This window comes from Astyanax mexicanus, chromosome 15 (assembly GCF_023375975.1).
Source record: "Astyanax mexicanus isolate ESR-SI-001 chromosome 15, AstMex3_surface, whole genome shotgun sequence".
Lineage (NCBI taxonomy): Eukaryota > Metazoa > Chordata > Actinopteri > Characiformes > Acestrorhamphidae > Astyanax > Astyanax mexicanus.
In genome coordinates, this window is record NC_064422.1 from 28,654,397 (window position 1) to 28,679,302 (window position 24,906).

Genomic DNA, 24,906 nt, shown 5'->3' on the forward strand with positions numbered 1-24,906 from the left:
TACTTCTTATTTGAATACACTGCAAAATCTTAGCAAATTAAATTTTAATAAATATTTTTTTTCCTTATAGGATTTTGCTTATTATAGTAATAATGATCTCAATCAGTGTTAATCAGAATTTGACCTTAGTTTAGGTAATTTAACTCAAAATCAGTACTGGTCAAGTTATTCAGATTTTTTCTTTAAGCCCGAAAACAGTGACACCGGTTTTCAGACTTGGCCATTTCTTATTTTAAGAAATCTCACTAAGAAACATTTGCTTTCCCCGGTAACAGATTTTTTTTTTTATGTATCAGTTTACATATATTCATGTCTAGTTTTTGCCAGTGCATTTTTTTGCAGTTTACAAACTACAGAAAAATCTTTGAGTTGGAGTTTAACACGTTTTAACAGTAATTTATGAATTAAGCATTTTTATACTTACCAATAGTTGTATATCATTGTTTAACTAAGGTTACCAGTCTACAAGTTGCAAAGCTATAATAAGAAAAAAAAAACTTAGCTAATAATATAGATAGCCTTGAAAAATAAGTGCATGTTTATAAGACTTCAATTCAGCCTTTTCTGAGAGAATATGGTGTATTTTTATGTTTTTATTTATAGGTAAACTCGTTCATATTTCCTTTTAATCCGCAAAATTAGCCCAAATTAATTAAAGTGAAATGTGAGCTGACGCGTGAGTGTTTAGGGTGCGGCTCGTGACAGATTATTTTAAAATAAAAGTCCTCCGCTCCGGGACTTTTGTTTTGAAAAAAAAAATAAAAAATCGTTATCAGCCATAAAGCGCCGGACAGTACTTAGTGGTGTTACAGGCGGAGGGACGGGTTTGAGCGCTTTCTGTGTGTTAAGATCTGTCCGCGGATCAGATTACCGTACACTGACAGATCATAAACCTGCTACTGCTGCTGCAGGTGGATATAGAGGCTGTGAGGTTTGTGAGAAATTGTGAGATATAGCTGTATATAAGTGGGGCAGGATTACTCCAGCGGAGCTGCTGTTATGATGTAACGTTAGTTTATAAAATATAAACAGAAGCTTTTCCGGGCTGATCTCTGAACTGCTGCATTTACCGGAAACGAGGCTTCGCTTCTGCAACAAATTTCACATCTATCTAAGAAGATGAGCCCGGATAATGCTGAAGATCTCTTCTGCTTGTGGTGAGGAGAGGTGATGGGGCTACGTTTAGAACAGCGTCTGTAAAGAACTAAACTGTCGACATCAGCTAAAAGTATCGCTGTCACTGTTCAGCTAGTGCCCTCTTTTAAAGGGTAGTTTTACAGGTGGCTGGTGTGTAGATGTAGTAATTTTAACCCAAATGTGTCATTCTAGAATTAATTTGAAAATGAGAAATGGCTGAAATAACAAAAAATATGCAGAGCTTTCAGAGCTCAAACAATGCAAAGAAAACTATTTCATATTCCTAAAGTTTTAAGAGTTCAGAAATCAATATTTAGTGGAATAATCCTGGTTTTTAATTACAGTTTTTATGCATCTTGGCCTGATCTTTTTCACCTCTTACACACTGCTTTTGGATAACTTTATGCCACGCCTGGTGCAAAAATTCAGCTTGGTTTGATGGCTTGTGATCATCCATCTTCCTCTTAATTATATTCCAGAGGTTTTCAATTTGGTAAAAAAAAAATAAAAATCATCATTTTTAAGTGGTCTCTTATTCCAGAGTTGTATGCATTATTAGTTTTTAAAACAAATATTAACTAAAACTCCCACCAAACACATTATTTCCAGTCACAATCTCCTGATAAAGACAATCATTTGGAATTTTAAAATTAAATTAAAAAAATATATATTTTAATACATTTAGAAAAATTAATTAATGAAAAAAAATAATTGAATGTGCTTACTCTATTACCAGTTTCAAATTCAATAACATAGAGAACCTATTTTCTATTTCAGTTGTTAATTAAAATATATATCTCATATAATGTATCACATTGTTTTTAATAAATAATAATGTGTTGAAAATCCATAAAATTATATTTGTAGAACTGCTATGTGGAATCTAGTTTGAGGTTAGCACGTACAGGTTTTGACAACAAATGTGGAAAATGTCAGCTCTGTTATTGTTATCTACTACTGTTGTTTTTTTAAATTATTTAAATACTTTAACATTAAAAGAGTGGACTGATTATATTGAATTATACTCACAGTTGTAGAATGGGTTAGGTATAGACCAGTGTTACAGTGTATGGGCAAAAAAATGGGATTTTCTAAGTGGAAATAAGTTCACATCCTTTGTAGAAAGCATATTATTGCACATTTTACTGTACAATAATAGTTAATTTGCTTAATTTACCTTATAAGGAAAAATAAAGCTAAAGACTGTGATAAATAACTAAATTGCTCAATGTTTCAAAGTTAAAAAATGGCAAAATATGTTAACACAAAACAATATGATAGGTTAGTCTCTCGAGTCTGTACATTATTCATTGCAGATAAATGAAATCTCTGATAATGTGCCCCATGTTATGATGTTCTCCTGCAGATGGAGGTGATCGAGCATCCTGTGGAGAAACTGCGCTCGGCTCTCCGCTCCACCCGTAATGACCTGATCCAAACCTATGGGCAGTACAGCCGAGAGGAGCGGAGATTACTGGAGGAGGGTCTTCTTCCCGGCAGCCCACTGTTCAGTCCCATTACAGTTCACTCTGATTCAGACTGGATTCCTTCACACCCTGAATCACCTCAGGACTTTCAGAGCTTCTACAGCAACCCGTACCGCAGCACGCCAAACAACGGCCATAAGACCATTTACATACTGACAATAGGTCAGACTGACAACCAATTTCTGTACTGATAACTGTTCTTTAACAAGAACCCATGTGAATTGGGGAAAGCTTCATAGAATAAAAAAAATTTACACCAGCGCAATGTTTAAGTTTGATGGTCTTTATTTGTAGAATATTAGAGCATATTGTAAAAAAATATATATACATATCTTGGTTTTCAAATACAATTCAGTTTTGTTGTGCTTACATAACCACTGTTAAGACTGTTGTATTTATATATAAAAAAAATCACCCTTTCAAACTATTGGTTCTTTTACATTTGTTTTTTTTTTGTCCGCAGGCTCTTTTGGAGATGGAGCTGGGATCTCTGAGCAGTATGTGGAGTGGCTGAGGGCCTATTGCCAGGCGTTCTACTATGGCCTGAAGGTTAAGCTCCTTCCGCCGGTGACAGTGGCTTCTACAGGCTGTTCCTTCCGTGTCAACAACAATACACACAACCTTCAGCTTCACGCCGGTATGTGCTGGTTTAGGTACATGCTTTCTGCGTGTTTTGGAAACTCTAGAGCAGTCCCTCTCAGTAGTCTGTTGGTCACAAAAATTGGAACAGTCTAGCCACTTTGTGGTCACATGCACATGTGCATTTTTATTTCTCCACAGAAATAATCTCTGAATAATTTTAAAATATTTTAAAACAGTCTCTGCTCTGAAATTGTTATTTCCCGCAATTTTCATCCAATATTTGTGGTGCTGTTTTTCTTTTTTCCCCATGCATTGGATGAGTACAGTGAAGTGTTAGTAACCGAGAGCTGCAAAGGATACATCAGTTGCGTCCTTCAAATCATAGCAAGAGTCGACTGCTAAGAAATGCAGCCCACACTGTGGAACACAGCTTCTAGCTCCAACCACTATTTAATCCCACCTGGTCCATCTAATTACTTTCAGCCTTCAGGAATGCTTGATTAGTTAAACAGGATGTGTTAGATTAGGGATGGAGGTATAACCTGCAGGACATACACTCTCTGGGAGCAGGGGTTGGAGGGTTTAGAGCTAAATTCTGTCTGTTTGCACTGAGTGTCCTGCAGAGGGCAGTTAGTGCTCAGAGGTTTGGACATTGTCTGTTTGTTCTTTGTTTTTTTCAAAGTACACAGTTCACACCATCACATCCCCAAACTAGACAATGTGTTCTTTCTTTTTATTCTTTCTCTCAATATCTCCATTTCTTCCAGACTTGTACATCTGTTTTCTTGTCTTGTTTGTAGGAGAACTGCTTTCATTTCTGAAAAAGAAGAAGCCCAGAGATGCATTTTGCATTGTGGGAATCACAATGATTGATCTGTACCCAAAAGACTCTTGGAATTTTGTTTTTGGACAAGCTTCCCTCACTGAAGGTGATATTTAATAAAGCCATGCTGGTCACACACTCCACTCTCCACGCTCAGATTTCTAATCCTTGTTATTCTGGATTACCTGATTAGAGTTGCTACGTTCAGCATTTCTCATTTAAATCCCTATTGGTCGCATACACTTACTAAGACCTGAGAGAATTAACTGACATTCATAGTGTTACTGAATCCTCTGTTCATTGACATTAACATTGCTATTAATTGTGAAAATAAATTCTTGATGAAGCTGAAAACTGAATGTTTCTGCTGCAGGAATGGGTGTTTTCAGCTTTGCCCGATATGATGATGACTTCTACAAAAGGAGTTATGCAGGACGGCTGAAGAAAGCAATAAAGCTGAAGCCTGGAGACTACAGTGTATTTCAAGGCTACTACACTCCTCCAATCACCAGCACTTTGCTCTTCCGCTCATGTAAGGTGTGGCAGCTGTAATTTAGTAGATGTGTTAAGAGTGTTTAGCAATGTTTTTAAAAGGTTCTAGAAAGATTAACCTGATTGTTACAAGAAATAACATTCCAGGAATGTTCTGTTTAGCAGAACGTTTAAAACATTAAAAAATATATGGGAAATTTCAGAAAACTTGACTGAATGAATATCTTAGCAATGTTCGCTGTAACAGCTGTAAAAATTTTTTACTTCCCCAAAAAAGTTTAGTTGGGATGTTCTCCAGCAGTCTTTTGGAAACAAAAAAAAATAATTATTAGTTTTTATTCCATTTAGTTCTGATCTCTAGGTATATTGATTGTGAAATTACTATGTTTTTCTGGTAGACACTGACTCATGAGATTGGACACATATTTGGTGTCAAGCACTGCCTGTGGCTCCAGTGTGTTATGCAGGGCTCCAACCATTTAGAGGAATCGGACCGCCGGCCACCAGACGTCTGTCCCATCTGCCTGAGAAAGCTACAGTCCGCCATTGGCTTTAAGATAGCCGACAGGTACAAGGTAAGCGGGGTATGTAAAGGTGAACTGTGGCAAAACAAGACCCTTAAACAGGAAGCATTTCATATTTTAAATCCAGTTTGTAGATCTTCTTCATAGCATATGCTTCCTCCTCCAAGACACATGTTGCATCACTTCATTAATACTGTGGCAAGACCATGAACTAAAATCACTGTCACCCAACAATAGGTCCAGTATTTCTTAAAACCCAAGACACATACAAACTGAAGCTATCCTAGACTGAACACACTGAAGAACCCTGAGGGTGTGTCATCCTTTTGTAGTTTGCATGTGAACAAGCGTTGGGTTGTTCTGTGGTTAACCAGAAAGTTTCAAAGCCTCTACATTTGTCCTACATTAATTCCCTACATTTATCACTTTCATTTGAATCTAAAAGTTGCTAAGCAGTCAGAACATGCATATTGCTACATACATTACTGCCACATAGAAGCTAACACTGTTGTTTTATCCCAGTGGCATAAAACATGTAGGTTTGTGATATGGACTCACACTCTCAATGATATAACAACAGAGGCCTATTCTAATAGTTAGATTATTAATATTAATGCAGTAAATAATCTGTTGGCCACATATGGTCTGTTCGTATTCATGTGTATACTGTGTACTATAGCCAGCTGCTGTTTGAGCTGAATGTATTGCTGTGTATCATCAGTTATTGCTGCTTTGTGTTAATCTGAAATTCCTTCTTCAGGCTTTACTACTCTGGATCGAGGAAGCACCAAGCAGTTCTGCACAGCATTTGAGTAAACCCACTGAAGCTTTCCAAGACTTCAGGCACTGGTTAAGTAAGTGTCTGAGTATACTGGAAGATGAAATATTTTAATTCTGCCACATTTTAACAAAGATGATAATTGGAAGGTAATTATTTGATATCCAGAGGATCTGCTTTGTTTGCCTTTCTTTTTTGCACCTTGAATGTACAAACTATTTATGCTATGGCTTTAAAACAAAATACATTGTTGTAAAAATGAACAAAAAACATTGTACTGAAAATGACTTAAGTTATTTTATTTTAGATAAAAATGATTGTGTGTGTAAAAAAAAGTGATTGCTCTTACAGACAAAATCACAAAAAAGTTTGTTTCTATACATACAAAATTCAAGTCAAATAATAATGCCCAGAATAATATGAGAATTATAAAAATGAGAATTAACCTGCTGAAAATGTTGACCTTCACTTCACAGTTATTGTAAATGCTTTAACTTAGACTGACCATCTCATTCTTTTGATTACATTCTGGTAAGTTTTTCATTCACATTCTGACACTTAATATGTAAAGAAATATTCACAGTATATTGACATTTTCACAGTATGTTCCACTGATTTGTCATACAGTATATTCTGCATAATTTAATACTTAATATGCAAATTCACTCACTGACACTCGTGATTTTCTGTACAGTAATAGGAACACATGATCCTTAAGGTAAAATGCCTTCTTAAAGCTTCTCCACTTTCCTAAAGTTTCCTAAAGCCTGAGACATTATTTTATGATAACGTTTGTCTAAAGCACATTCTTAAAATCTCTTTACACTAAAACATTATATAATTTTAATATCATATCATATAATGCCTTACATTGAGAATTTCTCAACATGAAAGCACTTTCATGTGTTTACCAATATGATGATTTAAAGATTTACAAGCAGTAAATAAATAGTCAGTGTCTTGAAAACAATAAAATTAAAATAATTGGTCCAAAATGTTTACATAAAATGAATGCTGCATTGTATATCAAGCTGGTTTTCATTGTTAAATTTTCTTAGCAGTAAATTAATCACTAAACCGTTTACGAAACATTCTTTATGTACATTTATCTGAAGTATAAAATAAAAATCCAGTGATTTAAAATATAGTTTTCTGTGTCTTCTTTTCCAGTGTACTGTAGTTTTTTAAAATTTATTCAGTAAAATCCCAAAATAAGGAAATACAAGAGTTAAGAGAACCCAGTGTAGTATGATCTAGTAGTTCATAGTTCTGTTCCATTAGTATTTGCATTTTATGTATTTACTATAATGTTGTTTGTTGTGTTTCTAACTATAAAACCTTTGAAAAAATCACGGCGGCTCCCAGGTGGTGTAGCTGTTCAAGGCTATGTACAGACTGCTAGACTAAATCAGATTTTTGTCATATGTAGATTGTATCTATATTGATTTTAGTAAATACGAACAGAAACAAATGTATACAAATTAAATCCAAACCACATTTGCAGGTGGTTTGAAATATGATTGCAATCTGATTTATTTGCAATTTATTTATTTGCAATCAGATGTGTCTCTGTCTATGGACACTAATTGGATTTCTTTGTGTCGTTTGCATAATTTGTGACAAAAACACTAAAAATCCAGATTGAAGAAAGTGCAAGGTCCAACACCTAACACCAACCATTAGTTTTAGATGCAGACTGAGATACCTTAGCAACCCATACAGATACAGGTTTGTAATGTCTGGACACGCAAATCCAATCTGGTCACTCTCGAGTAACAGTGCAGACAGTCGTTTTCAACAGATCTGACTTAAGGAACAAATCCGATTTGCCTGCAGCTTGAACATAGCAAGATTTGTGATACCACAGCCACCCTGATTATAATTAGACCTGTCCTCGATCGGTGGTTTGGCGATATATTCTGTTTGGTAGCCAACTTCTTAAAATAATCATGTATAGTGTGTTAGATTTCTAGTTTCCTAGAACAGTAAATAAAAGCATCAAAACTGGATCAGGCTTAAAATAGCAGACACATAATCCATTAAAATATGGTCCACAATCAGCCAGTTTTGCAAGTTTTTTAAAGCTAATATCAGTCAGGGCACTTTATTGTAATTGACTAAATCAGTGCTAAAATGAACTGATGTAAAATTACTACATTCTCAATGTGAAAAGCCAGTGGTCCTGACATCTGCCGCTGACATCGTCCAAAACCTCCTCCCTTCTTTAAGGCAACTTGTGATGGGTAAAGTGACCCATGTGAGAAAAGAGTAACAAAACAAGCTCTACACTGTAAATCTCTATTTGTTTTAGGAATAAAGTGACTCAGCCTCACAATAGCATCTAGTTTAAAGCTGTTCTGTGATCAATCAACCACAGATTTCATCGTTCCTTAGGTTAAAGGGGACTGCTTTTTCAGGATTGACCTTGAGGATTTGGTAAAATGTCCACTTCTAGAAATTCCTCAGGCATAACTTTATCCTCACTCACATGCTCGACTGCAGGGATGTCCTGGCAAGGGCTGAGGCACTTCTTTGTGCACAGACAACCTGTCTTCACTGGATGTACCAGCCCTAGGAAGAGTGCACCTAACCCCATTCCCACAGCACAAGAGTAGAAGGCTGAGCTGTAATTCTGAGTAATGTCCACCAAAACACCTGGAATTCAAACAAATAATGAGCATTATTGGTAGCACACATCATACTTAGTTTAAATTTACTACCACTTCACAAACTGGCTGTTTTCCATTAAAATATATGAGTAGTACAGGGCTAGCTCATCTAATGTAGCCTTGGAATCTCTTTACCGAAAGACTGCCTGTCTTTCTCTTAATAAAATTTACCAGAATTTAGTTTTATTCAAACTGAATACACCTCACAACTTGTACAAGTTTGTGAGTTCCCAAGCCAATCTAGTTACATAGTGAATTCCCATTACTTTTGGTATCTCTTAATTATCTTTGTTAAAGTGAGAAATTATATCAATTGAGGTCTACGTTTTAAACTTAATGTTGATTGGTTAAAGCATAAAAAAGGCCTTACCTCCTAAAGGTGGTCCAGCAAGCCCTGCAAAACTTTGAATGCAGACGTAAACTCCTACTGCTAAGGGCATTCTCTTGATGCCCACCACATCATCCTCTGCCAGCATGGGGATGTGTGTGGACGCGATGTTGCCCAGCAGGAAGCCATAGAGCACACAGCAGACTGCCAGCCCCCAGAAACCATCGACCACCGTGAAGAACACAAGGACCACACACATCAGTGTCACACACCCAAGCAATATAAATATCTTCCTAATGCGCCCCCAGTTCAGGACCCAGCCGATGGAGAGACGGCCAAAGATCTCCGCCACGGCCATTATCGACAGCATGTAGGCCGCCTTGTCTCTTTCAGTGCCCAAGCTGACACTCAGCTCCACCACGTAGAGCTGTGGGGCGAAGAATCCAAGTGTTGCAAACAAGCCAAAAGCAGCATAGCACACAAAGCTGCCTTCCTTTAGTACCGTGAGGTCCAGGAGTTTGCCTCTGCCTGGCTCTGCCTCTTTGTCTGGTTGGGTTTGAGGAATCTGAAGATGTTCCTCCTCTTTTTGCTGTGCTCCCACTGGAGAACTCTGTTCCAGCATTTCCAGTGACTGTACACCCGAGTCTCCAGAGCTTAAAGAGCCACGAAGTTCAGATTCAGGGAGAGAGTTGATGACCTCCTGCTTTCTGGATTTCAGAGGTTGGGTGAAACTCTCAGTATTCGTCTTTGGCTTTATGACCAAAGGGCGGAGCAGAAGTCCACAAACAACGATTATTCCTTGTAATAATCCAAGCACCACCATTGTGTGTCTCCAGCCAATGTTTGCCTTCAGGGCTGTAAATGCTGCAAATGTGAAAGGACATTTTTTAGGACAGAAAATGAAGCCACCCATTATCTAAACCCATTTTTTCTTAATCCTGGTCCGCGATCCCCCAGCCTTGGATATTTAGTGATTTCCCTGCTCCCACCGGATTCAACTAATTAGTTAAATACCAAAAGCATCATGACCAGCTGTTTCACAGTGTGGTATGGGGCCTGCACAGCATCCGGCCGCAGGACCCTCCAGTGGATCGTGAGAGCAACTGAAAAGATTGTTGGCACCTCTCTTCTCTCCCTTCAGGACTTGTACAGCTCCCGCCTCACACGGAAAGCCCTCCGTCTGGCAGGAAATCCCTCCCACCCACTACACAGCTTCTTCAGCCTGCTGCCATCAGGGAGGAGACTAGCGAGTCTCGGTGCTAGGACCAGCAGACTGCGAGACAGCCCCATCCATCAGGCTGTGAGGATGCTGAACTCTCTCCCTGCTCTACCCCCCATCCCAATCCTGCCCCCAGCGACCACTCACTCAGCATCCTGACCCCCACCCCACCAACACAGTACTGAAACTCTGTACTAGAACACACACAGTACTGGAACTTTTTTAAAATGGACATGCACTACACACCCCATACCTGCACTACTGCTGTACTTCCACTGCATTACTCACTTTAACTTTACATAAAACTGTGAACTTTTAAGTACTTTACGCACTCATTCACTTTACCAGCCTTAAGCTATATACCATATTTGCAATACTGTTATATGGGTTCTGTTTATACTTGCACTGTCATTCCATCTTTATCACCCCCATCACTATTGCCTCTTGTCTCACATATGTCTATCTGTGTCCTTGTTGTATTGTAAATATGGTGTCTCTCATTATTTTATATTTATAATCTTTTTCTGTACTTGCTGTAATTTTGGGAAGGAGAGTAACATAATTTTAATTCTTTGTCTGTCCTTTTACATATGCAGTATTGACAATAAAAACTACTTGATGTGAAGTCCTTTTAGAGTTAAAGCGGGTGTGTTAAAGCAAAGACACTTCTAAAATGTACAGGACAGGGCAGCACCAGAACCAGGATTGAGAAATACAGATCTAAGTAAAGATATAGACATGCTGATACAGAGTGCCTTCATTCTATTACTCTTGTTAAGAAAAGATCCATAACTGTCTGGACCTGTGTAAAATGCAGTGGTCTGTATTTGAGGCAAAAGTCTTCGATAGCCAACAAAAGTACTACAAACTATTTATCTTAAAGTTCATCCACTTGATTCTCTGAATTCAAAAGACACAGTTGGCCAATATTAATCTAGCACACTGCCTTCCCACTATCCTGCCATCTGGCAGGAGGCAACACAGTATCCAGGCTAGAACAAACAAGCTAATGAACAGTTTCTTTCCACAGGGTGTCAGACTTTTGAACAAGCTTTGAAGTTCCGAGTCTTTCCCAAAACAATTTCACATAATATATTTATTATAGTAATATTATTACTATATTATATTACTATAATGGACAATGTGGGAATCACAAGGCATCTCATGATGGGATATTACCATGATATGATTCCCACGGTAATGATGCTATTATGGTATCATGAATTACGTTTTTATTTATTAAAGACTGTATTGTAACATTTGACAACCAAAACGATACATTATGTATTGAAAGCTATACGATATATTGCAATACCGATATTTTGTCCCACCTCTAGTACAGAGTAATTCTTACCAGGAGCAAAAGCAAATATGGCAAAGGATTCTCCGGTGGAGGCCATGGCAGTCACCAGGGAGCGGCGTTTACTGAAGTACTGGGACAGGATTGTGACAGTGGGGAGAAATGTTAAGCAGTAGCCCAAACCTGAAATGATTAAGAAATTCAAAAAGGAATGCCGATAAACTCTTCTTTTGATGCTTATTAATACATACTTCAGTGCTCAGTCCTTAATATCATACTACCAATCAACAAAATGTATTATAATTATTTTTATTTAAATTGTGGGCACCCCTGGCCAAATGACACAATTTGTTGTTATAAATACAAATATAAAACAACATTTTTGCAAATCATTTAAAGGACAAAAATCATGACTAAAGCAAATCACTGATTGTCACCTAAATAAAATTTCTAAATGTTATGAAAGATTTAGTTCCTCAGACCTTGTTCTTGTACTCAACCAAAGTCACTTTCTACAAGCAACTATCTAAAAGTCTAAATATTATTTCACCAAGGACCCTGAGGCAAAATAAGGCTATAATTAGAGTTTGTTTAGGTTTATATAGTGTGGAATGTTATTAAGAAATGACCACAAGTCACAACCAGTAAATTAGAAAAATTAGAAAATCAAGGAACTGCCCTCAATGAAAAGAGGACTGTTCCAACTGTTAAGTATTGTGTGGCACTGTCATGCTTAAGGGTTGTGCTGCTGCCAGTGGCAAAGGCAATGCTACACAGGCTGATTAAAGAAAATATTCCACAAACAAATAGCAAACTCTAAATGTAAATGTCAGACATTCTACATTAGGATAAACTACCAAAATATATAAGAAGGAATTCAATAAAAAATATGTGATTTTGCTAAGGGGGGGCTAAACTTTCACGTATATCTTTTTTATGTAAAATAACAATTATCTGCTTTAACTTTTTGTTTTTATTTTTTTTGAAATCCTGATTAGTATCTTAATCTCTACTAATCTTGACTAGAATCTTAATCAGGACCTTTACTAGAATAAATAGCTTTGATTACCAGCAACTATCCCGATAGTGATGTAAATCTGAGTGATGTGGCTGGTGAACGCAGTGGAGATTGTTCCAATGGAAATGAGGAGTCCTCCAAGTATCACCACAGGCTGGAAGCCAAACCGATTACTCAGCACAGTTGAGAGCGGGGCTGAGCACACGACCAGTATGTAAATGGACGAGAAAGTTAAACAGATGAGCAAATAAACATCAAGTACAACTCTTGCTGATGTTGGGTTTGATTGTGGCCTGTATGGATCTTACCTGTGAAAGCCATTACAAACACGCATATTGAGACGATCCACGAAACTCGGCTGTTGCTCTCATTAAACTCGCACATCAGATCCTTGAGGAAAATGCCAAAGCTTTTTATGACCCCGTAGGTGAAGACCTCAACAAGGAAAAAGGCCACAGCTACGATCCAACCCCAGCCTCCATCTGGGACCTCGGAATAGACTTTAGGCCCCAGGCAACCATCTTTTCTGAAGATCCACAGAGCCATTATTTCTGAGCGAAATCTGTAAATTAAAGAAATAAACGAGAACAAATAATAACGCACTTGTCAAAGTGATACATGTCTTAAATAGCTTAAAACTACTTCTGCCAGCTTTTAAAACAAACATTAACTTCCTATTCAGCTGATGTCCTGGATGATGTTAAAATGAATGGAATTACCTATCTGGCTTATTTTTAATGTAATGTAAGGGCTGTGACACAAAATTATCTAATAGAGTAAATTCTAATATATTTGTTTTAAAACAAATTAATATTGAATGTATAAGTTCTTCACCCCTTTGACAATTTAAATCAAGCAGTTGTTCATTATGCTGAATGAAATTAAATGATGAATCGTCTGTTGGAATTTCTCCAAAATTGCAATTATATGTTTTACACTGACTTCAAATTAGATTTATCTTTTTTTTTCTCATGAAAGTTTTCATTCTGGAAATCAATCATCTTTGTATAAGAGATTGAGAGTGAGCTCAAATTCCAAACCATCAGTATTTTTTTGCCAATCGATATAGCCTCCTCTATTGAAAATACACTTTTAAAAGGAGCTAGTTTTATCTCCAGCACTAATCCAGCACACATAAATTCTGTAAATAAGGTCTGATGAACAAACACAGATTTACACACTGTGCTGAAGTGATGCTCTCCGTATGATCCATATGTGTCATATAAGTACTTTATAAGTTAAATTTGCAAAGAAAGTGCTTTACATTTCTTTTAGAGGGCCTGTGACACAAACATCACCATGGGCTCCTTTGGGTTAAGATTATTTATTATTTTTTAAATATTATTTTGTTATTTATTTTTAAAATGTGTTTTTTATCTTGCTCATTTCGTATCATAACTGTAAGATGTATTTACACAGATAAATAATACAAAAAAAAAAAAATATATATATATATATATATATATATATATATATATATATATATATATATATATATATATATATATATATATATATACACCAATAAGAGTTAAATTAATGTTGAAACAAAATGTATTGGATATCCCTAAATTAAAATAGGTTCATGATATTAATGTTCATGACTGTATTAAATAGTGTAGAGATAAACAGTGATGGGTACCGGATTTAGAAGCTACATTAATTCGGACCATACATTAATCTACCTGTTCTGAGGTATGGTTGTGTTTGTTTCTCGTGTTTTGATAAAGTTTGTGGCCACGTGACAGCAACATGACGTCAAAGGGCCCCATGTCAACACAGCAGCCCCGCGGCGGCGCCGGAGCAGCGCAGCTGAGGCCGCTGAAGCCGTGCGGTTCATTACCGGTGAGAAATATCTGAGCTAAACTGGTTTAAACTGTTGCTTTAGTGTCTTATGGAGCTTATTTTGAGGTTAGCGGCGGTTCTGCTGTCCTCCGCCGGCGGGAGGAGGCTGTGAGAGAGCTGCTGCAGTGCACACTCCTGCCTTTCAGAAACGCCACTTGCATGGAGCAGTGGCTGTGTATAGGCATGGTTGCCAGATGTCTTCAATTTATACAGTAAATTTATACAATTTATTCAATACAATTCCTTAATACAACAAAGTTAGCAAAGCTTATGACACGATGATCATTACTGTTGGGCTATTATGCCTTATGATTTAACCTCTTGGTGCTGAATGCAATCATATGCTCACAGCAATGCTGTAGCCTTCCAAAAGCAGAATAAACTCTAGCACCCTTTAACTTTGGAATAAGCACTAAAAGTGCAGGTGTCTCAATATTTTTGTGTATATAGTGTATACATAATCTCGATATTTTTCAAACACACTGCCTGGCCAAAAAAAAGTCACCACCTTAACTAAGCAAATGATCTTAGGATGCTGCAGTTGGTCAGGTATACTGAATGACCAGGTTATTTTATCAATGGATTTTTTCTTCACTAGTAGTAGTAATAGTAATAGTAAAAAAATAATAATAGTAAGCACCCTCCTACAACCATAAATACAGCTTTTGTCACAGTGTGAACATAACTTTCTTGTATTTCAGTTAAAGAAAACTGTAAAATATAAAAATCACAGTCACATAAAATAGATGTTTCTGGCAGAAACACAAGGCTATTTACTGAGATTCCCCCTGACAGTTTTTATATGTAAAGATCTACAATCTCAATTACCCAATGCATTAAAATGTTATGATAAATGGACCAATAGTAATGCTCCAGACTTAATACATCATAGGTGGAAGAGACAAATAATTCTCAAATGCTTTCCAATTTCCAATTTAAACTTGGTCTTGAAATACACTAATAAAAAATAAATCATAAAATGCTATAATTCTGCCAAGTTAGCTGTTTCTACTACACAGAGAGGCCAGTTGACTTGATTTGGAAATGTATTAATTAAGAATGTATGCATTAGCTCACATAAAAAACTGTAATCTGCTAATTACATCAGATTTCCTGTTGAACAGAACAAAAAACTAACTCAAAAAACCCTGAGAGGAGCCCAATGTGTATGCATGCTTTTAAACCAAGTCAATGCATATTGGCTGCTTTTAACAGTACAGTGCTAAGATCAATAACTGGCAGTGACATTTAGCTGTGTATTTACTCTGCCCAGACTGTAGGCAACAGAGATTTGTCTGTTCTTATATAGCTTTAAAAATGAGGCCATACAAATTGGTATAATGTGTGTAACAGTACAAACTATATGGGTGTAAAAAATATCAATAAATCAAAGTGTTTAAAAACACAGTATATGTTTTTAACTACTGTCAGACAGTGGTATACTCTGTGTTGTGATTAACGCCATCAACTAGATACTAGTGTTGTCCTTTGTTGTTTGATCCCACTTTTATAATTGTATAAAAAGTAAAGTTTTCTTTTACCTAAATTGTATACATATGATAGTGTGTTATTTATACTGACAGCTTACAAAAATTTGCTTTCAGTCCCGCAATATATTGTGATATATTGAATCTTAACCGCTATATTCTGATACGTATTGTTCTTGCCAAAACACAGTCTTATATATAAATATTTTTAAAAATCTCATATAATTTTAGACCAATTTAGAGCCAAACATTTAAAAGAATCAGAAGCTCTGGGACATGTTTATTCTTATTGTGCTATGTTCAGTTAGATGTTGGACATGATTAACTAAGATTAACATGTAAAATCTTTAACATAGCTGTTTAAATTGTTTACAAGAGAAAACAAAAAAAGTTTTTAATTTCTTACCTGTTCTCACCGGTTTTAGGAGGGAAAGCTCTATTGGTCCTCTGCCTGACACTGCAGTGTGTTCTCTGCCAGGACTACATGTAGTGTCTGGAGCTCCGGCTGTGGTGAAAAAAATGCAGCTGTCCTGGTGGGAGGTTACAGCCGTGCATGCTGCGAGTATTGGGTTACACTAAGCACTGATTGAGAAATCATGCTGTCAGCCCCCCAGGTCCTATACAGCTGATCTGGTACAGAAAGTATAGGAGTCTCTCTCTGGCTCTGCTGGGTGCGGGTGCTGAATTTGACTGGGCTGAGAGTGTGGTAAGAGGACTGGTGCATTAAGTGAAATTTGTTAGCCTGTTATGTAATGGCTGTTACTGCTGGGCTAGAGTCTCCTGGGACCCAGAGGGGAGCAAGCACACTTTCTGCATAGATGTAGAGGACTTTACACTGAAACAGGGGGTAGACCTTTAGTTGCAGGATTTTCATTGCAGTTTTCTCAAAATACAATCTCAAATACAACTTATTATTTAATCATTATCAATCCTCTAATGAAAATATGTATTTTTACTAAGGGGGGATTAAGACTGTAAATCATTGTTCTGATTATGACAGCACAATATGGGCAAATTGCACTGTTAATTATATTATATATTTCTGACAAATTAACTAAATATTCACAAATAAATTGGTAAAGATAAAGTAAAAAAAAAAAAAAACTAAATTCATCCAATGAACACAAAACATTTTGTATTGTCTTTTATGAACAGTATATACAGTATGCATATATACATATATACAGTGAACCTACTGGCATCATGTGTAACACTAATGCTTTTGTGTCTGAATGCAATCAGATCCTCACAGCAATACTGTACTAGTAAGTCAACTAAAAAGCCTCCCTGGTTTAGTAAAGACAGTTACTCCAACATAAGCAGAATATACTTTTTTTCCAGAAGAACCAGTTAATATGAAGATGTCACAGTATTTTTGTCCATATTCTGTATATAAATCAATACTGAAAGCCTTTGAATCTCAGTTTTTGGTCTATTTACATTTTGGCAGAAATATTTGATATTGTATTCAAATTTTAATGATTATTTGGAATAGAAGTAAGAAATGATCAATTTTTAAGTCATAAGTGTAACAGAGATTTTCTTTTGACAGATTTCACATTAAAAATGGCGGACGCTGGATTCTGTGTGCTACTCCTGTGTTGCTCTCTGGTCTCAGGACTGGTGTATTACATCAACAGGAGCTTTGAACATGAAGACAAGATAAAGATCAGCGAGAGGCCCAATTTTATCATTATCCTGGCAGATGATATTGGCTGGGGAGACCTCTGGACAAAGCAGTCCGACAGTACGACACCATGGCTGCACAAGTTAAAGGTGGAAGGCAAAAGGTTAAATTAAATAATTATTAATTAATTATAAACAACATTGTATTTCTTAAGAGGAATAGGCGGCTTTTGTTATTGACTTTAAATAACTCCAATAATGCAACTGATATAATGATAATATAATATCATATATCATACTCCCTTTCAAAGAGAAATTGACATGTAAATTGTAAGAATATTTAGACATTGGTATTGAATGTCAAAAAATAAAATGAATAAAATATACATTTTTAAACTGTTGACATATCAGCTAATTCAGTTATTATTCAGTCATGGGGGTCACCTTGCTGAGTAAAACTCAGTGGCCAATATTTACACATATGCTGTCTATAGTTGAGGTTGTATCCGTATATTGTATGATGTCTTGATAATGTAAAAATCAGGAGAGGCCTAATTATTAGGTATATTGACTTGAAGATGATGTATGATTGTTAATCGCATTGCAGTGTAGGGCTGGGCGATATAGTAAAGATATTGTATCCTGGCATTATGCATAAAAGAAAATGCATCAGCAGTGGCAGATCCTTGAAAAAATATTTAATTGCTATCTTATACTAGGTAAAATTACTTTTGTCCAAAATATACTGCAATAAAAATGCTCACTTTAATGAAATGTACAGATGATATACTCAATATAGTATATTGTTGATACAATATTTTTTTTAATATGACATGACAAAATATTATCATATTGCTTACCTGTGTTGCAGTGTATTTACAGTATTGTTGTTGTAATATTGGTTTTGCTAATCATTTTGAAGATTACTGAAGCTTCTCATTCATTTCAGCCATTATTGCACATTCATAAAATCCAGCTGTTTCTGGTTTTGACTGTGTGATTTGGATGTTTTGCAGATTTACTGACTTCCACTCTCCTGCCTCGACGTGCTCTCCGTCACGTGCTGCCCTGCTGACCGGCAGACACGGCTTACGCAACGGAGTCACCCACAACTTTGCAAAAGGTTCTGTTGGAGGTCTTCCACTTAACGAGACCACATTTGCTCAGCTCCTCCGTGATGCAGGCTACTACACTGCCATGATTGGTACACGCAGCATGCCTTTAAAGCACTATTCAGCATAATTACACTCTCTAATTAACATTCTGATGGTTTTATAGTTCCTGATTAATGCCACACTGTCTCTACAGAGATCCTTAATGTGGCTCAAGTTTAAACGAAAAGCAAAGGCAGTAGTTTGAGTGATATAATGTTTTTATACTGACTGTCTGTTTGCAGTATGGCACTGCAAGTAATATTTTTTTTAACAAAAACAAAATTAAACATACTGCATATTAAAAAGAAGGGTCTTTTTACTACAGGAAAATGGCATCTTGGACACAATGGTCTCTACCATCCAGTCCACAGAGGTAGGTGCTCAATATTAGTTTCAGTTCATATTAGTGTCTCACTCATAATATCCTTTAACCACATCAGATCAAACATTTACCAATGTGTTTTCCCCAAATGACTTCTCCTAACATTGCTGAGTAGTAAGCTAACAGAAGCATGTGAAGTTCAGAAAGATCAGAAAGATCTAATCACATGTTTTCTGCTTTTCTGTATAACAGGCTTTGATTATTACCTGGGTATTCCATACAGTAATGACATGGGCTGCACTGACAAGCCAGGCTATGACCTTCCCAGCTGCCCTCCATGTGAACAAAGTCTACATAGCAGGTGAGCTCATGCCTCTGGAACTCACATCAGATCATTAGTTCATATAGATCATTAGATTCAGGTTTCATGATCTGTCTTAAGCTCTTTGTTAAGAAGTGCCTTAAAAAAACTTCTGCTCAGCAGGAAGCGTGGGGAATGTGACAGTAAAGTGGCATTACCTCTATTTGAGAACCAGACTATCGTTGAGCAGCCCTTGGACCTGTGGGCCCTGACAGGACGGTATGCTAAAGCTGCAGTCAGGCAGATCCTGACTGCTAGGTATGTATTTTCTCTATAATCAAGTCAGGTCAAGTCAAGTCAGGAGGGTTTTATTGTCATTCCGACTGGGTACAATTACTCAATGGTGCAAAATTAAATCCTTCCAGGACTGTGGTGCTTTAACTATGAGGAAAACTGCTGAAAATTGTATATGGATTATTGAAATGAATGAATCATGTAAATGATGGAAGGATTATGGAAAGTGGTTCTGATTAGATAAGAGTTTTGCTCTAACACACTTAAAACAAGTACTGAAGATGTTTAAAGACATAACTAAGGCGAGTGACATCTTGTATCAAACATAATGTTGTGATTTCTGATTATTTTCACAATCAAATCATGTTAATCAGTCTATTATTTACTCCTTGTATACTTTTATATGTTTGCAATTTGCATGCATGTACTAAATATTACACATTTTTTATTTGTTAATTATTTTATTTTTATGTTACATTATTTATTTTGTTAAATAATGTTTATTTTACACAAAATCAGACTCTTGGTAAAGCGCTGTTGAATAGAAAACCGACAAAAGTTTAGTTTATTTTGTTGAATGTTTAATAATAGAATCAAGTGAATTGGACCTGAGATTTCCAGAATGTTGGTGAAGGTTTTAACTGCAATCTGTGGCCATCCTGACCAGATCATAACCAGGTTCATAACAAAAAAAAAAAAACTAACAAAAATAAGTAGATGAATGAAGTGAAGGCCAAGTCATTATCATCTAATTTTTTTAGTCAAATATCCAGCTTCTTTGTCTTATTATGAGGAATATTTGTGTGCAGGAGTCACTAATAATGAGGACTAAATCCTGTACCCTAATTTTAAACCGATTTTAACCAGCTGTTTTGTTCTCAGAAGGGACTTTGATCTGCTGGTATGACATGCCTCATCTACAAACATCCCTGTTTAGTTTGACTGATCAAGCAGAGAACTGTGACGCTGACCTCTGACATAGTCCAAGGATAGATCACAAGTTGTTGGGAGTAATTTCTGCCCAGCTCCTATTTCACATTACTACCTTAGACTACAGTCTGAATCTAGAGACAGCTGAAAGTCAGTTTACAGTGTTTGTTATAAATACAGAGTTTTATATATATATATATATATATATATATATATAACTGAGTTGTTCACTTTTCTTTCAAGGTTTTTTTTTTGCGCATTTGTTGTTGTATTAGCTTATTGTTAATACAAGTATATTACCCTTTAAATGTAAATCTTCATAAAAACGAAACTGCATCATGTTTTGTGAACAAAAAATCTGTTTTAAAAGTTTAAGCAACAAATGTTTAACATTTTTGCTAATTGTAAAAAAATGTATTTCACCCAAAAGGAATCAACTGTCAGGAATGAAACCACAGGTGACATGGAAGCAGCAGCAGCTTAGATTGTGTTCTTCTTCACTCTTCCTCCAGACTTTTTGGGACCTTGATTTCCAAATTAAATGCAAAATTTACTATTGGTTAGTAGTAGTTTAGGAAGTAATGTCATCTGCTGGTGTTGGTCCACCAAATATAAATAAAAAAACTTACTAGAATGACAAACAAACACACAATACATTCTGACTACAGGTCATGAGTGTTATGGCATTGCTATGTGAATAGCGTTCATTTTCTTTTTGTGTGTGTGTATTTGCATCTGTCTAGGAATAGGAGGCAGCCTTTCCTGCTGTATGTGGCTCTGGCTCACATGCACGTCCCTCTGTTCCATTACCGCTTTCTAAATGTAACTGGGAAGGATGCCTATTCTGCAAGCCTCAGTGATATGGACAGTTTGGTGGGGTCTATCATGCTTGCCATTGAGGCTTTCAGTGTGGAGAACACACTCATATGGTTTACTGGTGAGTGGATTATGAATTTTAGGTCCATATGATACATAAAGTCCCAATGAGGCTCCTTTGTGGAGGTGGCTTTCTGCTCTTTTATAGTAAATAATAAATGTAACCTTTTTTAGAGCTGCTTAAACATTAATTGGATAAAGCATCCCAGCATTAACAGGGGTGTGGATCTAAAGTCTTACTCTGGATCTTCCAGGTGATAATGGACCCTGGGAGCAAAAATGCCAGTTTGCAGGAAGCCCTGGGCCTTTTGTTGGGAGGTGGCAAACCAGCAGAGGTAAAGGAAAATAACTGATATACAGTGTGTGTGTGTGTGTGTGTGTGTGTGTGCGTGTGTATTTACAGCATTATCTTAAAGTTTGCAATCACTGGACACATAAATACATTTTTACATATACAGTACGGGACAAAAGTTTGGAAACACCTTCTCTAGTTTTCAATGCGTTTTCTTTATTTTCATGACTTTTTACATTGTAGATTTTCACTGAAGGCATCAAAACTATGAATGAACACATGTGGAGTTTTATGTACTTAACAAAAGATGACCTGGCCTCCACAGTCACCGGACCTGAACCCAATCCAGATGGTTTGGGGTGAGCTGGAACGCAGAGTGAAGGCAAAGGGGCCAACAAGTGCTAAACACCTCTGGGAACTCCTTCAAGACTGTTGGAAAACCATTTCAGGTGACTACCTCATTTCAGGTGACCACCTCATTGAGAGAATGCCAAGAGTGTGCAAAGCAGTAATCAGAGCAAAGGGTATATATTTTGTTAAGTACATAACTCTACATGTGTTCATTCATAGTTTTGATGCCTTCAGTGAGAATCTAAATAGGCATGAATATAAAGAAAACGCATTGAAAAAAAAGATGTGTATTTTTGGCACTATAAGGCACACTGTATAAGGCACACTATTAATGAACGTCTATTTTCTGGTCTATTTTCATACGTAAGGCGCACCGTATTATAAGGTGCATTAAGTAAGTAAAGCTAAGCTAAGTGAACAAAACTGTGTGCATTTGTGTGTGTGTGTAGGTGGAGGCTCAGCCAAGAGAACGACTTGGGAAGGAGGCCACAGGGTTCCAACAGTGGTCAGCTGGCCTGGGAAGATATCACCTAACACCAACAGCAGCGCACTGCTGAGGTTTGAGAACTTCTTCATAGGTTAAAAACATTATGGTTAGGGGTGTGCCATATCATATCCTACACAATAGTATGGTCATCGTATTATCATCATCATCAACAACTTAAAAAAAAAAACATCCCAATATTGATAGTAATATTCTGTCTTAAAAGCAGTGATATTTATATTATGTTTTTTTTTTTTTTTTTACTTTTTTTTTGTTGCATAACCTTGAAATTAAGTCAATATTTTTTTTTAAGTTTCAATGTCATATTGCCAACGATATAGCTGTCACAAATGTACCCTAAAATATTGTGATATTATTTTAGGGCCATATTAAACACCACAAATTGTGATCTATATTCTGACTTTATAAACAGTGTTGCGCTCTCTCGCTCTCACTCTCTTTTCTTTCTTTCTTCCCCTTTATCTGCAGTGGTTTGGACATCTTTCCTACAGTCCTTTCTCTAGCAGGTGTGGAACCACCATCAGACAGACGTTACGAAGGCATTGACATAACAGATGTTCTGCTCCATGACGCTGACACTGGACATAAGGTATAATTGTGACACGTCACCTCAGGGGGTGGCTTGGAAATGTCTTTGTCTGTATAAGTTGTGTTGTGCTATCCTGTTAGTAAGGCTGAACACAGACCAGTGTGCTCATGGCATGGCACCATGGATTGTGAATCATAATAGTAGAAGCCAGATGACTGGGAAAAATATTTTTTTGTTGGTGTGCAGGCATTTAACATTCCTAACATTCCACAGTGTCAGATGTTTACCAGGAATATGTCATATACCTTCCATGTACCTTTTGGAAGTTTGCAATAAAATGACCATCTGTTAAATCACTGTATAACACACTAATTTATTCTGTCTTTTGTCATCAGAGTCTCATGCATCCAAACAGTGGAGCAGCAGGGCAATTTGGAGACCTGCAGACTGTGAGGGTGGGACGCTACAAGGCCTTTTACATCACAGGTCTCTGTCATAACTCAGAACTTCAAATAATTCAGATAATTATTATTATTCAAAATATATATTCAATAATAATATATTCAAATAATAAGTACCAGATTTTAGAAAAGAAATGAGACACATAAAATCTCCTAAACTACTATGTGTGGCTCAAGGCACAAATGATCATTTCTGAAGGTAGGGAAATCCCAGGAATACTAATAAATAGAAATAGAAATACTAATTCTCGCATAAGGCTGCTTTAGAAGGATGAAGGGTGGTTAGACTTAGGCTTGTAATGTGTCAAATTACATGTAGATATGTAGATGTTAAAGACACAAGGTTTCAGGACACTGATAACTTATTCTTTAAAAACAGTTTTTTTTAGGACATTTTTTAAGTATTGAGTTTCAGACTTCATCCCATGCAGGTTCTTTGTTGACTTTCTTCTAGACTGAGCTGCTGTTTTATTTTCTCAGGTGGTGCAGAAGCCTGTGGTGGAGGAACTGGAACACCAGAACTTCATGACCCTCCTTTGATTTTTGATCTCGCTAAGGATGAAGCAGAGGAGTCAGTACTGGATCCAGCTAGTGAAGAGTATCAGGCTGTCCTAAAGGACGTGGAACGTGAACGAGAGGCTCTACTGTGGGACATTGCCTTAGACAATGTGTCTATTGCAGACTACACTGTAACACAAGCTGCAGTGCCCTGCTGCCAGACACACAACCCTGCCTGCCGATGCCATGGTTCCAGCTAAACCCTGTAACTGCTAACTAAACAGTTGACCAAACAGCTAATTTTATTCAAAATCTTCCAATATACAGTGCTGGGAAAAAGTAAGAGACCACTTCAGTTTCTGATTCAGTTTCTCTGATTTTGCTATTTATAGGTATATGTTTAATAAAATGAACATTGTTGTTTTATTCTATAAACTACAGACAACAGACTACAGATTTATTTGCAGAAAATAAGAAATGGCTGAACTAACAAGAAAGATATAAAGCTCTAAGACCTTAAATAATGCAAAGAAAACAAGTTCATATTCATAAAGTTCAAAAATCAATATTTGGTGTAATAACCCTGGTTTTCAATCACAGTTTTCATGGCATGTTCTCCTCCACCAGTCTTACACACTGCTTTTGGGTAACATTATGCCACTAAAAATTCAAGCAGTTCAACTTGGTTTGATGGCTTAATCATCCATTTTCCTCTTGATTATATTCAAGAGGTTTTCATTTGGTAAAATTAAAGAAACTTGTCATTTTTAAGAGGTCTCTAGTTTTTTTTTTAGAGCTGTATCACCTTCAATTTCCAGATAATGTTTAATAGGTAGCAGTTTAAAGATATTAGTGCAAAGTTATACACTGACATGCTACATGTCAAGAGACAGAAATGAAGGGTATAATAGTATAATGTGGATGTGATATCTGTATATTTGTATGGACATTTCTAGGCAGATGCCACCAGTCACAACCATTACTACTCGTTACACTTAACTATATAATTGTTTAAAAAGTTTTTCAATATTTTTGTGTGCAATATGATACTGCACACTATTGCTGGCCAGTGTTTAGC

At 36.5% G+C, this 24,906-nt stretch overlaps 3 protein-coding genes across 7 annotated transcripts; 2 read left to right on the forward strand and 1 right to left on the reverse strand.

The window, feature by feature from the left end:
• Nucleotides 1-771: 771 nt before the first annotated feature.
• Nucleotides 772-6,966, forward strand: LOC103023239 (archaemetzincin-2). 3 transcript variants are annotated; one of them, XM_007259097.3, is made up of 7 exons: nt 772-1,167; nt 2,504-2,786; nt 3,088-3,261; nt 4,007-4,135; nt 4,403-4,566; nt 4,920-5,096; nt 5,806-6,966. In XM_007259097.3, the coding sequence occupies exons 2-7, from the start codon at nt 2,504-2,506 to the stop codon at nt 5,935-5,937; spliced, it is 1,059 nt and encodes a 352-aa protein (XP_007259159.3). In that variant the 5' UTR covers nt 772-1,167; the 3' UTR covers nt 5,938-6,966. The 3 variants fall into 3 exon arrangements, with proteins under 3 accessions (XP_007259159.3, XP_007259158.3, XP_007259160.3); XM_007259096.3 differs by having other exon boundaries at nt 772-1,157; XM_007259098.4 differs by having other exon boundaries at nt 773-931.
• Nucleotides 6,107-16,186, reverse strand: LOC103022929 (monocarboxylate transporter 7). Its single transcript, XM_007259095.3, has 6 exons — nt 16,096-16,186; nt 12,666-12,919; nt 12,409-12,552; nt 11,394-11,522; nt 8,863-9,684; nt 6,107-8,478 (listed from the first exon to the last, which is right to left on the reverse strand). The coding sequence occupies exons 2-6, from the start codon at nt 12,901-12,903 to the stop codon at nt 8,237-8,239; spliced, it is 1,575 nt and encodes a 524-aa protein (XP_007259157.3). The 5' UTR covers nt 12,904-12,919; nt 16,096-16,186; the 3' UTR covers nt 6,107-8,236.
• arsg (arylsulfatase G) lies at nt 14,098-24,599 on the forward strand. Of its 3 annotated transcripts, none has more exons than XM_049464352.1 (12): nt 14,098-14,202; nt 17,242-17,479; nt 18,332-18,519; nt 18,795-18,842; nt 19,044-19,152; nt 19,273-19,410; nt 21,060-21,253; nt 21,447-21,527; nt 22,285-22,393; nt 22,809-22,929; nt 23,265-23,355; nt 23,811-24,599. In XM_049464352.1, exons 2-12 carry the CDS (start codon nt 17,256-17,258, stop codon nt 24,086-24,088), a joined length of 1,581 nt encoding a protein of 526 aa, XP_049320309.1. In that variant the 5' UTR covers nt 14,098-14,202; nt 17,242-17,255; the 3' UTR covers nt 24,089-24,599. The 3 variants fall into 3 exon arrangements, with proteins under 3 accessions (XP_049320309.1, XP_049320310.1, XP_022524614.1); XM_049464353.1 differs by having other exon boundaries at nt 19,276-19,410; XM_022668893.2 differs by lacking the exon at nt 14,098-14,202 and adding an exon at nt 16,259-16,395.
• Nucleotides 24,600-24,906: the final 307 nt, after the last annotated feature.

Excerpts from the sequence above, each read along its gene's own strand:
- LOC103022929 (XM_007259095.3), bottom strand. The coding sequence starts at position 12,903 with ATGGCTCTGTGGATCTTCAGAAAAGATGGTTGCCTGGGGCCTAAAGTC. Across the intron at positions 12,553-12,665 it reads GTTTGTAATGGCTTTCACAG|CCCCGCTCTCAACTGTGCTG; the intron begins GTAAGATCCATA and ends TCGTGTGCTCAG. Across the intron at positions 11,523-12,408 it reads CACTATCGGGATAGTTGCTG|GTTTGGGCTACTGCTTAACA; the intron begins GTAATCAAAGCT and ends TAATCATTTCAG.
- arsg (XM_049464352.1), top strand. The coding sequence starts at position 17,256 with ATGGCGGACGCTGGATTCTGTGTGCTACTCCTGTGTTGCTCTCTGGTC. Across the intron at positions 18,520-18,794 it reads CTACTACACTGCCATGATTG|GAAAATGGCATCTTGGACAC; the intron begins GTACACGCAGCA and ends TTTTTACTACAG. Across the intron at positions 22,394-22,808 it reads AACAGCAGCGCACTGCTGAG|TGGTTTGGACATCTTTCCTA; the intron begins GTTTGAGAACTT and ends CTTTATCTGCAG.
- LOC103023239 (XM_007259097.3), top strand. The coding sequence starts at position 2,504 with ATGGAGGTGATCGAGCATCCTGTGGAGAAACTGCGCTCGGCTCTCCGC. Across the intron at positions 4,136-4,402 it reads ACAAGCTTCCCTCACTGAAG|GAATGGGTGTTTTCAGCTTT; the intron begins GTGATATTTAAT and ends TTTCTGCTGCAG. Across the intron at positions 4,567-4,919 it reads TGCTCTTCCGCTCATGTAAG|ACACTGACTCATGAGATTGG; the intron begins GTGTGGCAGCTG and ends TTTTTCTGGTAG.